The sequence below is a fragment of the Ceratotherium simum genome, chromosome 35, assembly GCF_057802395.1.
Source record: "Ceratotherium simum simum isolate JZ-2026a chromosome 35, ASM5780239v1, whole genome shotgun sequence".
Lineage (NCBI taxonomy): Eukaryota > Metazoa > Chordata > Mammalia > Perissodactyla > Rhinocerotidae > Ceratotherium > Ceratotherium simum.
The window spans coordinates 10,589,995-10,606,474 of NC_141934.1; the positions used below are offsets into that span (position 1 = coordinate 10,589,995).

General features: G+C 40.4%; 1 protein-coding gene across 2 annotated transcripts in view; it reads left to right on the forward strand.

The window, feature by feature from the left end:
* PITPNB (phosphatidylinositol transfer protein beta) overlaps nucleotides 1-16,480 on the forward strand; it is a 65,704-nt gene that overhangs the window by 32,440 nt on the left and 16,784 nt on the right. For both annotated transcript variants that reach the window (XM_004429842.3, XM_004429841.3), the window contains exon 8: nucleotides 11,659-11,736. In XM_004429842.3, the coding sequence (XP_004429899.1) occupies nucleotides 11,659-11,736 (78 nt within the window). The remainder of the gene's footprint in view (nucleotides 1-11,658; nucleotides 11,737-16,480) is intronic.

Here is a 16,480-nt window from a genome sequence, read left to right on the forward strand (position 1 = left end):
TCCTAGGCTATAATGGTACTGATGTTACGGGACCACCATGGTACATGCGGTCTGTTAATATGTGGTCCATCATTGACCGAAAGGTCGTTACGTCGTGCATGACTATATCCCTATGAGATGATGGGTGTTAGCTGAGCCTATTGTGGTAATCATTTCACAGTATATGTAAATCAAACCATCATGCTGTACACCTTAAACTTATACAGTGATGTATGTAAATTACGTCTCAGACGTGGGAAAAAAAAGAAATGAAAACTCTGAGCCCCCTCCTCAGTCAGAATCTTCGCATTGGGGCTCTGGGCTCTGTTTAGCTCTCCAGGTGATTCCTGCACGTGCTCATGCTCGGGAAGTGCTCTAGTACACTGTTAATGGTGAAGACTGTAGAGTGGGCACCTTCTAGGATTTTGGAAGCAGAAGGAATCTCAGTTGGAGGCTGTGGTACAGAACATTTACCCCAGCTGTTATTTTTACTGTTAATGAGTTTGAGCCTGTGGAGGTGCTGTAACTTTTCCCCGGGCCACATAACCAGTGGAAGAGGAGCCAAGACTAAAAGTGGGGCTGCTGGCTTATTTTTGTGTTTCTAGAACATTTTCTCAGTATATGATGTTCCTTCCTTTGCAGTATGATGATTAAGAGCATTCTTAATTTATTTAAAGCAAACAAGCAACCACCTGCTCTTCTGTCCATCTTCCCTAATCTGCCAAAATACCAGTTTTCATCAGGGGCCTTGGTCACTTCCTCCTGTAACTGCTGAACTCGGGCATATTTTGACATTTGCGATGGAATAGAGGATTGGAGACCTCAAGATGTCTTTTGGTGTGGGTACTTAGAGAAAACATCACTCCTACATGTTTTTGTATGTTCATTTAGCAAGCATTTATTGGAACTCTGCTGTTTGCTCTGCTTTGGTATTGTAAATACTTTTCCAGATAAAGTAGTAATGTATCTGTCTGAAGAGAGTGCAAGATTCTTAATGTGTTCTTAGAAACACATTAAAGTGTTTCTAAGTGACTTGGAGTTAGTTTGTGCCAATTGTTGCTTGTGTAATAGGGCAGTTCTGAGCGCCCCTCCACCAAAGAGATTTTCTGTCGCTACTGATACAGACCATTCATTGCTGGGCTCCAGGCTGCAGCCAGTGTTGGGCTTCAAAGGCTGACTAGAGCTGGGAGGTTGGGAGTTTTGTACATGTAATTGCATATCAAAAGACAGTAATGGGATTGTTGGGCTCATCTACACTGCTCGTCTAAGCCACTTGTAGAGCTCCCAGGATAATCTTTTTAAGGGTTGTGATGTCAAAGAAAAGGAAGTGGTTGTTATTTATTTATTTTTTTATTTTAATTTATTTATTTTTCTCCAAAGCCCCAGTAGATAGTTGTATGTCATAGTTGCATATCCTTCTAGTTGCTGTATGTGGGACACGGCCTCAGCATGGCCGGAGAAGCGGTGCATCGGTGCGCTACCGGGATCCGGACCCAGGCCGCCAGCAGCAGAGTGCGTGCACTTAACCGCTAAGCCACGGGGCCGGCCCAAGGAAGTGGTTTTTAAAGTTTGTGCTTTTTGCTTGTTCTTTCTAGTGTTGACCAATTTGTTCTTTGGTTATGGTCCATTTGTTTGGTGCGTATGTTTTGGTAGGCAGAACAAGGTCTCATCTTAGTTGAGAGCAGAAATATGCTCAGCAGTACCGGATTTTCTGAAATTCCAGTTGCCTTTGGAAATGAACATATAAGACTTGCTTTTTCATGCATTTAGCTGTTTTCATTTTGAATGCACCATTCCATTAGTTAAGTGTTGAACAATCCAGCACTTTTTAATTGTTTTAAACCATGAGTGTGTATTGTTTTAAAGTTACTGCTCTTTTTAAAGATAGTTTTTCCTAAATGTCAGCCTTGGAAAGCTGGTGAAACTTGGTTTAATTTATTTAGGCATGTAAGTTTTGGTCACACCTTTAAGCAGTGCTTGTTTCTTATGCTCTGGGAAAGAGTTGGGCGTATCTTTTCTTTTGATCAGGCATTCTGTGAGACAGTGCCCAGATGTTATACATTTAAGTAGATAGTCTTGGCAACATACACTTTACTGCACTGCCTGTAGAAAAAATTTCATAATTTTAAAGAAATGTAAGAATTGTAAAATATGTTTCTAAGTCTTTATAAGATTAATTTTTTCTTTTTAAAATTAAAAACATGATGAAATCTGGCTGGAAAAAGTTAAATATTAGATTAGACCATGTGAAATTGTTAATATTTGTCAGCTTTTGAGCTACAAAAGTGACGTTTTTGGGGGTCAACTGAATAGATCTTCTGAATTGACGTTTAGGAGATGACAACCCTAAATGGCCAGCACTGACCGTGCTCTGGCCGTCACTCCAGTTCGCTCGCTCTCACAGCTTTTGGAAAGCTCCTGCATTTTAGATGTTACTTTGTTCCAACTGTTGCCTCTTACTTCCTAAGAAGGGCGTTCTGCTTCTCAGAGCTGTGCAGTGGCTACTCAGTTCTTTAGCCCTGAAAAGAGCTTTTGTTTATTAGAAGTCTGTGGCTGAGATCCAGCAAGTCTGAGGAGAGGCTGTGGTTGCCAAATGCTTCTTCGGTGGTTCTCCTTGGCGTGAACAGACACTCGATCTGGTAGAGTACCTCTTCCTTTTGCCATTAAAGTTAACCTAGACATTCATTTCTATTGAAAAGTTTGTGACTTATCTCTTTGTAGCTTAGCTCCGAAAGCTCTTTGTTAAAGTGTGTCATAACGAGGAGGCGCAAGTTGTGCCCCAGCTCCTGACTTGTGAAGTGGCCTCCTTGAACTCAGGAGAGAACAGAACAACTCAGATACAAGGTTTGAGGTAGCAGGGATTTTGCTTTTGCTTAAGAAATTTCCTCTTGTCAAATGCTCGTCTCATCTCGCCTCTGCTATGCGGTGAAGCAAACCATTGTCAAGATCTTTTTTGTAGTAAGTTATAGAGGTATTTTCCCCGTCCTCAAAGAAGATATAAATAAATGTTAGCATGGTTCTTATTAAAAAGAAACGTAAAAATGTTTCCCACTTTATTCTGCTGCCTTACATGGTCAAGTCCTTTTGGAACACTTGTAAGATTTGCATCCAGTGGTGGATTTAGAGAATGTCCCCCGTGTATTTGAAGGAAGGCAGAGTTGGATGGTGGTGCCCTCTTGTGGGAAAATAACATATTGCTAATTTCGTGCTTGCTTAAATCTTAGCAAGGGTTTTTAAATTTCTCTTAAAAATCTGCTTGGACGAGCGTATTTTGCACAAAATACTTTTTCACTAGAACCCATTATTAGTGGCTATTTCTAGTCTCTTCCATGTTTTAAAAGTAAAAACGGGGTGCGGAGAGGGTAGTGGAGGGTGCAAAGTAGAATTGCTCTTGTTCTTGGGTGGGGAAACAATTCTTTAGTCAGAGTTAGAAAATGTTTTTTTGAGCAGCTAATGGCAGACGTTTTTAAATAAATTAGCATAAACAGCTCCAAGTCGAGTTTTTAAAGTGTATTTCTTATAAAAGCCCTTTTCAGCAATGTAAACTCTCTTAGGGAAGGTTCTCTTCTAGGGAGCAAAGATCCTGTAAGGTACTTGAGTCTTATCAACTGATAAAAGTGTAAATCACATCACATTTTTGCGGTAAAGTATCTGGGTGGCCTGGTGTCGACAGAGCAGTGTCTTAGTCCCAGCTCTTCTGCTGAGCAGTGGTAGACTTGGGCAAGGAATTTCACTTGCCACCCCCAGTGGTGATGGTAGTACCTTTGTTCCAAGGTTGTGAGAGTTAACTGGGAGAATGTTCATGTGCCTGGCACGTGAATAAGTTCTCCAAAAATAGTAGCAAGAATGATGCTGCTGGGCCGGCCCTGTGGCTTGGCGGTTAAGTGCGCGCGCTGCGATGCTGGTGGCCCGGGTTCGGATCCCGGGTGCGCATCGAGGCACCACTTCTCCGTTCATCCTGAGGCCGCGTCCCACATACAGCAACTAGAAGGATGTGCAGCTACGACACACAACTATCCACTGGGGCTTTGGGGGGAAAAAATAAAATAAATAAAATCTTTAAAAAAAAAAAAAGAATGATGCTGCTTATCAGATTTTGCTCTTGCTGAAAAAAAAAAAAAAGTTTAATTTTTTCCACAGTTATTTCCTGTTTATACTAATGGGTTAAATGGGGTCCTGGGACGTAGGAGCAGCTGTCTCTGAAGGCCAGATCATGAACCGAAGTGGACATTTTACTGGAGAGGGCTCACCCTCTGAATTTTTCAATAGGATGTTTCCCCCTGTTTTAGTTTAAGGAAGTTGATGTAATATGTTCTGTGATCTACTGTCATTTAAGAAAATAAATGCATTTTGTATTAAAACTTGCCTATACATATTACTTACATTTCAGGCATATGTAATTTAATTTTTAATTCATACAATGTTTAACAAGCACCTTTCCGACTTGTTAATATGTTAAAATTTATTTCATTGGTGTCAAGAATTTAAAATATCTTTTTGTTTTTTTTTCTTAGAAAGAGAAAGGATTTTGTGTTTTTTTTGAGGAAGATTGGCCCTGAGCTAACATCTGTTGCCAGTCTTCCTCCTTTTTTTTATTTCTTTTTCCTCCCCAAAGCTATAGTACATAGTTGTATATCCTAGTTGTAGATCCTTCTAGTTCTTCTCTGTGGGACACCACCTCAGCATGGCTTGATGAGCAGTGAGTAGGTCCAGGCCCAGGATCTGAACCGGGGAACCCTGGGCTGCTGAAACAGAATGCGCAAACGTAACCACTATGCCACCAGGCCAGCTCCTAAAATATCTTCATTTTTAAATGTTATTATAAATATAATGTTACAGTAACAAATATATTGTATATGTGTGCATGAAACATAGGCCCACTTACCTTGAGGGGAGGCTGAGGAGTACCCACAAGCCCTGGGCTCTGTAAGAACTCCCTTTCCCACCCCCAAAGGGCTTGCTCCTTTTCCCCTCATCTGCCCATCTCATCTGGAGCACAACTATTTGGTTTTCCTGCTGAGTTGTAGGATACAGAGTCTGTCACGTCAGGCTTTTGGTTGTAACTTCTTTTCATAGCTGAAATTCTGATTTTCTCTTTCTCTCTCTATTTGTAACTTTGCAAAGGATTTGGGGGTCTGCCTTCATAAACATGACAGTGTTGGTGGTCTCTGGCTCTGATTTGGATGAGATGTGAAAGAATGGAAGAGGCGATTAGCCTAGCAGTGCTCAAGGCTGTGGCCACCTTTTAGCACAGAGCTCTGTTGACAGCCCCTGCCCTCCTTCCCTGTCCGCCACGCTCACCCTCACCCCAGGTCTCTAGGCAAGGTCTCTGTGAGATTTGAAAGATTACAAAAAAGTATTCTGTTTGGGCATGTAGGTTTGACTGCATTTCTCAGTTCTCAATGCAGTTGTTTAAAAATTCAGCTTTTAGGGTTTGTTGGTGGAAAGCCAGTAAGGATTAATGAGAGGGCTGAATTAGAGAATATTTTTGTTCCTCTGAGGTACATTCAATAACAGAAACTAGGCCAACAAGTTATTGACAATTAGTGGTCCGTTGGGAATCTGCTTTAATGAATAGATAAGAATGATTTGTAATTAGCATAATAATTATATGCAAATGAATGCTTCTGAATTGCTCTAAAACACTTCTGAACTGTTTAAACAGCCCTCCTGAGATCTTGTTACTCTATTAATTTGTGTAGCAAATCTTTTTTCATAGATCACGCAAAGATAAACTTCAGTCCAGCCCCTGTCCGAATTATTATGAATTCCAAGGTAGTAGGACCTGAATTAATGAGATTTACTTATACTATATTAATGGTACTCTGTGGGAACCTGAAAGGGTGAGGAGTCGCTGGGGAGATGTAATTAAAAATAGAGAAGAAAGCTGCTTATTTGAAAATAACTGTTGAAATGAGTTTCTTAAACAAGTTAGTAAATGTTATTTCTCTTTACACCTTTGTTACTTGCTATTGCAAAATGTAATGCAAACATTTCTTTAATGAGCTTTCCCTTTGGAGTCTGGCTTGAATGGTGTCCGCTCTAGTTAGTTATGCACTGCGGTCAGTGGTGATAGGATCCAGGGACTCCCTGTTTTCTAAGTGCCACAGTACTGAAAATGCAGGGAGTGCTAATAAATGAGGTTTGTTACTTATCTTCATATTTAATTCAGCTTTTTTCCCCAACCTGGTCTTTACTTTTAGGATGTGATTAGAGGAAATAAGCTTTGCTAAGTCGAGCGGCAGTACCCGTGCATTTTAAACTTAGTGGTTATCTTTGAGCTATGTGAATAGGCACCTAATTAATCATCTCATGCTAAAGGAAAGCATTTTACAGCAGGCTGCAGGAGCCTAGTATTTCTCTCACGTTTTTACGTTTACCCTGTAGAGTTGTTTCTCTTTGTGGGCGAGGACGGGGTAGTGGTGCTCTTTTCTAAGCAGGTGTCCAGGAGTTGCTAATGCTTGTGGTTTGGGCACTCTTTCCCTAGTTTACATTTAGCCTCACCTGTGGTAACCCATGCCTGGTTCTTTCAGCAGTTTCTGGTGTCTGGAGCTCATCTAGATTTTTCCACAAGCTGTCAAGAAACTCCTACCAGCCTACCCCCCACTCCTCCTCACTTCCCCATTCATAATCATGAGTTAAATCTGGGCTCAAGGACGTTTAGGTTGGCTCAGTGCAGATTTTGCACTTGCATTTTGGGGGACAGCCTCTGTGCTAAAAGATTCATAAAACTAATATTCTTTGTCTTCAAAATGAATCTGGTTTCTGTTGAGGTAGCACAACTTTTGTATTCCGGTGACAGAAAACAGTTATTTATAAGAATTTAATGAATATATTCTGTGGCTCCCGTGTGGAGACTCAGTAATCCATTTATTTACCATATTATATTTTATTTGTTCTCCAAAGGGTGTCTTGACTTTCACTCGCCTCTGGTTTTTTTTGTGCTTAAGTAAGTGTTTTCAATTAAATAGAGTTGTATTGACACTCATCTGAGTCTACCTATGCTGATCCCATTGTGTTTTTCTGTGGTTTGGGCGCTAGTATTGGTGGAGTGATCAGTGTCTAGGGACATTACACCTAACCTGATAATGATGGTTTTACTAAGCCCTTATCCTGGCCAGGCCTCTGGGCATTATACAGATAATTAAAATTTGATCATAAAAAATTTTAAACACAGTGCACCTTAGCAATAAGATTTTTCTGCTTTTAAACATGATTTTAAAAATACATTTCCTTGGCCTAGTGAATTTGCTTTCTTTTTTTCCCAAGGATTACAGAAAGTGCATAGCAAATTCAGCCTTCAGAATACCCAGGAGCTGAAGACTCAAGTAGGCTACAGCTGTCTTCACCCACAGTGTTCTAAAAGAACTAATGAGATGAGAAGTCTGCAGCTGGTGGCAAGCACAATAAACCATGAGCCAAGGGCTTTTCTTCATCAGAGCCTCCCGTTTCCCCATGGGATCCCAAAGGAGACAGAATACTAACAAAGCCAGCAGGCTGTCTCATTCCACACTATTGCTCATTTGCAGCTATAATTGGTAGCTGAGGTTGCATTCTGTATGCTGAAACTGTCATACATGAAGGAATATATTTGTTCATTGTGATACGGATATAAATAGGCCAGTTTTCAAATACAGCAAGACCAAACTAGATACCCAAAAATAAAATGGTAGCAAAGAAGATACTGTTCAAAAAATTAAATGTTTGTTATAGAGACACAAAACTGAGGTTAAAACTACACCTGCTTCCTGCTTTTTAGTATCTTGCTGCTTAATTCAACTGATTAAACATTTACGTATTCAAGCCAACATAAAAAAGCACAAAAATTCCTAGGTTTTGACAAGATGCATTATCCTCATCTGTCAAGGTTAAGGTGCTATTGTTAATAATTGGGTTTTGTTACATTTTCAGTATACCTTTAATGTTTGCTGCTTTGTATGCAAGAGAAAAAAGCAGAGAAGAAAAACTTAGCTTTGGAGATATATGTGTATATATGTAGGTATAATATTTTATATGCACACATTCGTGCCTTATAGGAAAATCCGTTTGGTATCTCTGCTGCTGCTGCTGCTTGGTGTTTTGAAATGTGTTTTGCTTATCTGGCATTTTTGGACACCCTTCTGCCATCCTCCTATATGGTGTTCTAGAGTGAGCCCAGGACAGAGGCTAAGAGCTTGTGTTGAAGTCCTGGGGTAGGTGAGCCATACCACCTCCTTGATGGACTGTGGTTTCCTCATCTGTAAAATGATGTGGCTTGGATGGTCTTCAAGGTTCCTTTCATCTCTATAATTCTGTGAATCTGTAGTTCAGAAAACCATCTCAGTGAACAACTAGCACTAATAGTGAAGGCTCAGAAACACACTTTCTGGGGGCCAGCCCCGTGGCGTAGCGGTTAAGTGCGCACACTCCACTGCTGGTGGCCCAGGTTCAGGTCCCGGACGCGCACCGACGCACCGCTTGTCAGGCCATGCTGTGGCGGCGTCCCATATAAAGTGGAGGAAGATCGGCACGGATGTTAGCCCAGGGCCAGTCTTCCTCAGCAAAAAAGAGGAAGGTTGGCATGGATGTTAGCTCAGGGCTGATCTTCCTCACAAAAAAAAAAAGAAAGAAATACGCTTTCTGGAACAGTGTAGTAGTTGGGTCCAGAGTGGAGAAGTTTTAAAGTGTTGTTCCATGTTCTTCAGTTAATTATTAAATCGGTGTCAAATAGATATTGTGAATGCCTGAAGTTGATGCCCTGGTCTGGAGCTGGGTTGGGAAGGAGGAGTGTTGTCAAGGAAGTCCATCTAATCCATCCCCTCCCATTTTCACCTTCACTGGTGCCATCGTTGTGCTTAGGCCCATCTCTTGGGGTGAGTCACCCCCTTAATTAATTTACTCCTACATGAGAATGATTTATGCTGGCCACAGTTTAGACCAAGCTCACTTAATTAATTCTTAAATTAGTTGTTTCTTGGTTTATGTACTACCCTTATCATATACCGTCAGCAGTTTTTTTCCTTTAGCCTTACTGATATTTGTGTACACGTTGTTTTGTGGATTTTCTTTTTTCTTTCTCTCGTGGAGCGGGCAAGTTTAGAATCCACAGAAATAGTTCTGCAGATGAGGTTCTGCAGGAACCTCATCAATTTTAAGATCCCTCCCCACTGTTTTTCCCTTCATATTTTAATATATTCAAAATCAGGATTTGTCTTCCACTTATGGCATATTTTATTGGCTGTTTTCCTTCTTAATGGTATTTAAAATAATGGCGCATCCTCTAGCTGACAGTCTTTTAGATTCAGGAAATGTGGTATTTACTGTTTGGCTCATGCTGGGCTCCATAATATCTCAAGATTTTGTAAAAATTAAAAAAAAAAGACTTCAGTATCATGCCCACAGTGAGGTCACACCCCAGTTAGAAAAAAAGAAAAAGAATTTTTCCCTCAAATGGGATGAACTGTTAAACACTGCCCAGGCCACTGGGCATTATATAGATAATTTAGATTTAATCATAAAAAATTTAACACCATGCACCTTAGCAATAAGATTTTTCTGCTTTTAAACATGATTTTAAAACTCGTTTTAAAAATACATTTCCTTGGCTGGTGTCAGTTGGTTTTGATTCTGACTATAATTCTACCTTCCGTTCTCTGTTGGCAGTTAACGTATACTCCCTGGGGTTTCAGTTACTTTTCCTTTGTTTGCCTCTTTTCCTTTCTCCAGCTAGACTGACTTCCTAGGAGCCAGAACCAAGTGTAGGTTCTCCTTACGTCCTCAGGCCCCTTGGACTACCTCTTGGTATCCTGTGCACTATTCTACATGGTGGCTGTTCAGTAAATAGACTCTGATTGAGGGTGATGACGTCAAAAGTGATTATTCGATATGATGTTAAATATTTTCAATTTTAGACAGCGTGACGTTGTCTCTGGGTTTTAGTTCCAAGCCTCTGACCTAGAAGAAAATGTTTTATGGAGGTAGATGATTATTTCTGTTAGCAGGATAGCTGATTTTTCACTGTGAATCCAGGTCTTGAGACCACCTGTGCAGTTGATTCTTTCCTCAGTCAGTAGTGAAGTTGTTAACGTTTAGAGACCGGTCTGAGTTGGAGTTTAAGGATTCCCGTTAGCTGGCAGTGGTTCAACTCTCTGCTGACTCGCCCAGACATGTGAAGTAACTGCAGTTGTCCGGCTCCTGGAATCGGCTCACCTCGGTCGTCTTTCCTGGGTGATGCTGACTGGCCTAGTGCCCTCCGTCATCTTTCCTGGGTGATGCTGACTGGCCTAGTGCCTATGGCCACACCACTTTGCATGTTTTAAAGCAGTGAGACCCACTGTGGCCAGCTGACTTTGCTTGTGTGATAATTTTAGCCCATTATTGGGCCGTTTTGTAGCTTCGTAGAAGGCAACAGGCTTCAAGTCTAGGGTCACATGTTTACCCGATTATCTTTCTTTAAAGTTTCGTTTTCTACCTGAACCTCACATAATTTGTTGATAGCTTTCTCTTTGGGAATTATTAACATGTCATATGCATTTACTGAGTAACTGTTGTCTTGATTGGCCGCTTCTTGGCCTGTTTTGTTTGATTTGTTGAAAGTTTGTGTTATACTTCTGCATATGTTCAGTGCTTGTGCTGCCCTTATCTCTAGGACAATAATTTTTCGTATTTGACTTGTCTGGACATTTTTCCCAAAATATGTGGTCCTTCCATGAATGCTATGAAGGACCCCTGGTTTAGAAATTCTACTCAGGAAGGCAAAGGCTCTCCCTTTGTTGTATATTTTCATCTGACCTCTGTTCATTGTTACTGTTACAACTCATTTCTTTTTTTAAATCTGGATTTTAGCTCTTCAAAAGTAATTTTTTATTTTTATCTGTAGATGACAAAAGACCTTTTGTAAAACAGGATTAAAAAGATTTACTCCTTTCATTTCCTTCATTCTATCAGGAAGTGGCAATTAAGGAAAACAGAGAATTACACACACTAGAATCTTACATGTAACCTAAATTTTAGGACTGTTCCCTATGGCATGGTATAACTGAAGTAGTCCCATTATGGAGTCATAAACCCCTTCCTCACTTCTTTTGATAATGAGAGGCTGACATGAATATAATCCCTCTTCTGTGAGGAAGCCACTGTATGTGTACCCTATGGCTCTCTGTGGACAAGGGTTTGGAGAGGCTGGCCTCCTGATTGAGGTGTCTACCACCGACCCAGCTGCAGAAGAGATCGGGGGATGCTGCAGAATTAGTTCTGATCTATGTTCCTGGTCACAGTAGTTGCTCTCTAGTGGTTGTTAGAGTCCAATGTCGTCATCTGTGGGAATTGTCAAAACTGAGATGGTATGTTCTATTTCTTAAATGTGATTATACATTTATCAAAATGCTGAAACTATGGAAAAATGTTGGAAGATTAGTTCTTGGACATAGCTATCCAGTAACTAGTCATGGTGGACTGCTAGTCAAGACTTTTATTACTTGTTATTATATAGTTGTTTTGCCTCAAGATAAAAGTTTAAAGCAGAGAACCAAACTGAAAATTTAATGTCGTATAGAAGCGTTTTCCTACTTTTATGCAAAAGCACAGTAAACCTAATCGGTTTCTGTCATGTGTTTTAGTAGCTGTAAAGAGCTGTTCTGGCAAGGTGAAAGAATTTTCTCTGGTTTTCTTCTCTGCCTCTCACTTTGTTTTGCTTTGCAGGACTACAAAGCTGATGAAGACCCAGCATTATTCCAGTCAGTCAAGACCAAAAGAGGCCCTTTGGGACCCAACTGGAAGGTACTGGTTGCTGACCTTTCTGACAGGCAGAGTCTTGGCAACAGAACACTTGACAGGTCCTGAGTCTAGAAGAGCTGATGACGTTTAAGTGAAAAATAGAAATGGCACAAAAACAGTTTTATTTGCGATAAGGACTTAACAGCCAGTTGCAGTTGCCCAGCAAGTCTGTGCTGTGTTAACAAACAGAACGTAGCCGGACTGTCACTTTCAGCACAATGCAGTTCTGATAACTCTTAAAAGAGACAAGTGATTTAGTCTTTGGGGATTGTAATGTTCTCTTCTGAGACTTGAAGCAGTACAAAAATCCATATTAAATGAAAGTTTATTGTTTAAATTTAGTCTTAGTAAAAACTGAACAAGTTCCCCTCACTCAAGCTCATGTTCCTGGCCTTTTAAAATAGTTATATTTTGAAAAGCAGGACACCAGAAAACAATTTTGATGGCAAGTAGTTGTTTTCTAATAAAGAGCACATCTTTACTTTATTCATGGAAGTAAGAAAAGCAATGTTAAGGTAATAATTTAAATTGCTATGAAATATAATGCATTTTAAAGACATCTGCTAAACTAATGACAAACCCTTAAAGACGGCTTAATGTGTTGATAGCAAGTTATTACAGCTAATTTGACAGAAGAAGAGCATAAAACCCTAAACATGCCCAGAGCAGATTTTCCACCAACAGGATTTTACTTGGTAACCAATATGTTTATGCTGCAGCCAGTTACAGATCATCGATAAATGATGTCTAGGTGCTAGTTGTTTGCATATAGAGGATTACTCTAACAGCCCCACAAATAATCCATTGGGTGGTTCTCCATGAGTGTCAGACTGTTTTGTGGACTGTCTTGCACATCAGTTAAAATGAAGAATGAGTCTGACTTTCTTTGAGAAGAAATGATTCATAATTACTTTATTTTCACATTTGTTCTCTGGGTAGAGTTCAGTTCAAAATTCTCCCAGTTTAATGGCCATGACTAGAGACTTTTTAACTTAATACGCAGAAAGTGATACGTGTCACTTATAAATTAAGGAACAAATTCATTATGCATGATCTAAATGTACTCTCATAGATTAAAAAACTTTCCCCTTTTGCACATTTCTAGCTTTGGACTTTAGAACTCACCCTGAGTTAGAGGAGAAGGCTTTCTCCTTGAGATTTGCCCCTGGCCTAAAGGGGAGTGCCGTGCTGGAGCAGCGGACGGGGCCTCTTCTAAGTTGCTTGTCTTCTGAAAGGCCATCTTGCTCCAATAAGTACTGACTCTAGCTGATGATACTTTTACAGGGAAAGGGGAGCTGTGAGGTTGAGACTTGGAGGTGAATTAAATATTTAATTTTCTTCAGATTATCAGTTTTTCGAGTATAAAGTTGAGAAGGCAATGCTACATTATGTGGTGGGCTGTTACGTTTGGGCTCAAATCCTTCCTGTAGAAACTCCTAACTCAGTTTTTAACAGGCAGCAAAAGTAGTTTGACAATGACTTCCACCTGATTTCCAACCTTTTAGGAACTTGGAATATGATTTTTATTTCTTTTTTATTTATGATTTTTACCTTTTTAACTAATGTTGCTTTGTCTTTTATTATCAATTAATGATTATTTAAAATTCTGAAATAGGTTTAGTTTTTAGTAATGTGAATTTTACATTTTTTCAGGTTTCAGTATAGCCGTCTTCCCCCCCATTCTGTTGTGTGTATCTTGTTATTTCTCTGGGAGAATGCTGGCTGTTAGTGATACCCTTCTGCCCATTTGCCTAGTGGTTGTTAACTTTAGCCAAATGATGGTGTTTGCAGCTCTTCTTATAAATCTAGTTACTGCTTAACTGAATTTCAGCGAATTCTCAGAAATAACTAAAGTAATCAAGAATAATTAAACTATCTACTTACTACTATGAAGAAAAACAGAGAGTAAGAAGGACGACTAGCTGGTAATACAACATACATAAAAATAGAAACCTGTGGACTGACTTGATCTTACCAGCATCTCCTATATCTCCAGCCCTGTTTGTCAGTAACTACTCATCATGGCTCTGAAGGCAGCACTGGGGAAGGGGTGGTGGTTGGAGATTTCTATACTTCTGAAATATGAGAGTAGGGAAGAAATACATGATAATTAGGGCAAAAGGAAGAAGAAATCTTGTTCTGGACTCTCTTACCTGGGATTGTATGTAGGAATGCTCCTGTGTAAGTGCTGCCTGGTTGTCCAACAGCCACTCTGCACACCTTCCATGCCCCTCAGCAGAAGCTCACCTTACCAGTGCAGATTCCAAAGTATATTCACAGCTAAGTGTGAACCCCATGATCTCTGTGGAACACTTCCTTACCTATCCCACAGTGGCATTTTCCTTCTGAATTACTGCGGTATTGACTGCTTCTCTGCACCAGACTGGATGGGGGGAACCCTCTCCCTTGGGCCCAGACACTACACAAGGTCGTATTTAATCTTCACCACCTTCCTGTGGGGTAAGTGCGACTGCTTCATTTTATAGATGAGCAACTTGGCCGTGGAAACACGGATAGTAGTTGTAGGAGAAACAGCAGAATGCCTACCGTTCTTGGAGCACCTGCTGTAGTGCTGGTCACAGAGTTACGTATGGTGTGGAGAGGTGGCGGATTCTGGCTCTCAGTCCAGTGACTTGCAGATCACCAGTCTGTGCCTTTGATGCCCTGTTGCATCACGATGGTTGTGTGGCTCTCTGTATTCACGGTATCCGCCAGAATTTGATAGTTCTTGTTAATACCAGGCATCCATTTCCGGTGGTCAGGGAATCTGTAGGTGACAGTGGCACTAATGGAGATCCATTAAAAACCCATCGTGACTCTGTCACAAGTTGTGACTTAAATAACTTAACCCTAACTCTGAGTGTTGGTTTCCACATCTCTAAAATGGGAATAGTATTAGTAACCTCAGAAGGTTGTTGTAAGGACTAAATGAAGTAATGATGTTGTTCCCAGCACAAGAAGTGCACAATAAGTGGTAGCTCTTATCATTGTTGTCATGCTTTTGTCTTTGAGAATAAAAAGCCTTCATCATCTCTTAGGGTTGATGAGATCTATAAATATGCTACCCTATTTCTGACACAGTTATTCCTTTTCTTTCTCTAGTATCCAGGGGTTCCCCTGGTTCTAGTATCTGGGGGTTGACAAACACGTCTTGGTTCACCTGTCCTTACCCCTGTGGTTGTGTGTGTCTAATGAGTGCTTGACCGGGCTCAGCCGTAAAGCAGAGCCCACACAGTTTAGAGAACCTTTGCTAGCAGGGGATCTTTGGGTTGCTAAGGAGTAGATTTTCATATTTTCCACATTTGTTAAGAAGGCAGACCTTTTTTTTCGCCTATGGTATGATACATACCTTTTATTTTTTAAAAGCTACACACCTAGAGATGCAGGCCTTAGTAGTTGTATTCATTTTCCCTCTGAAAAGAGAGTTTTTTAAATCTGAGTACATGAATTATGTTTTCCTATTTAGGTTCAACACTTGATTAAGTAACTGTGCATAGTGACAGGAGCGCGATTTATAGCCTGATAAAGATTTTTGCTTCAAGGCAAAATTTTGCGTTTCTCACGGATGTAAATATCTTGCTTCTTTATAGCACTGCACATGCATGTGTGTGTGTACATGTTTTGGTTCATTTTGTGTTTTGGGAACTTTGTGTGTGGTGTGATGTTGGTAAGACTACCTATTCTGATGTTTTATCAAAAACAGTTTACATGTGGATTCATTTAGCTTTCAGTTTGCCACCTCTGATCTGGTGAGGAGTTGTCATTTTAACAAATTCAAACACTGCCTTTGAAGATTATGGTGTCATTTTTATCCTATGGCAAGGCCTCATTTCTTTCTTCACTTAATCCAGACACCACATGAAGACTTAAACTTTTGTGTTTACATATATATGATAATTAATACTTAGGCTTGTAAAGGGCTTTGTAAGAGGCTTTGCCAAAGCATCTGGCCCTTACAGTGCTTGACATGTCTCAGAAGACTCAGCCAGTGTCTGACCGTTGAGGTAGAAGGGGATCAGGTCAGATAAAGAACTTGATCCAAAAGTCATGGTGGCTTTTATATTATCTTTATATATATATAATCATAACGCTTTTATCGTTCATAAAAGCTCATAAAAGATCATAACACATGTCCTATTAGTTAACTCCTGTCTGAGCAAAAGCTCTGGCAGTTAGAGCTTGGCCTTTCAAAACAGTCTGTCATACCATTTACCTGCTCAGTCATGCTTTAGACTGATTTTAGAATTACCATAGAGGACATCCTGGGTCCTTCAAGCCAGTGGAAGGCAGCCATCTTTGTGGATTATAGGGATGCTAATCTGTTTCCTTTTGTGCTACCAAGACTCCTTTCTCCTCCCACCTCACATCTGTGAAAAGGTGGTAGCCTTGGTTGTCAGTGGCCTAAAGTAAAGATACCACAAGGTTCTGTTGGCCGGGGGTGAGAAGAATAGAAGTGGGAGATGAGGGAGAATTTGAAACCCAGCTATGGAAATCTGAGATAGAGGCTGGCAGGAAAGTGGCCCAGCGTCCTCCAGAGGCTAATGAGCAGTGCCCTTTACAGATAGCCACCTGAGGAGAAAGACTGAGGATGCTCTCATGTGTCTGCATCTAGACGTGGCTGTGAGTCTCAGGAGGGCTGTGAAGGCATTTTAAAACACATTCCCTTCCTGTCATCTCATGTTTGAAACCCTATGGTAGGTGGCATAAAGAGGTGAATAATTAGTTTCTGGTTAGACCATATTGTGGA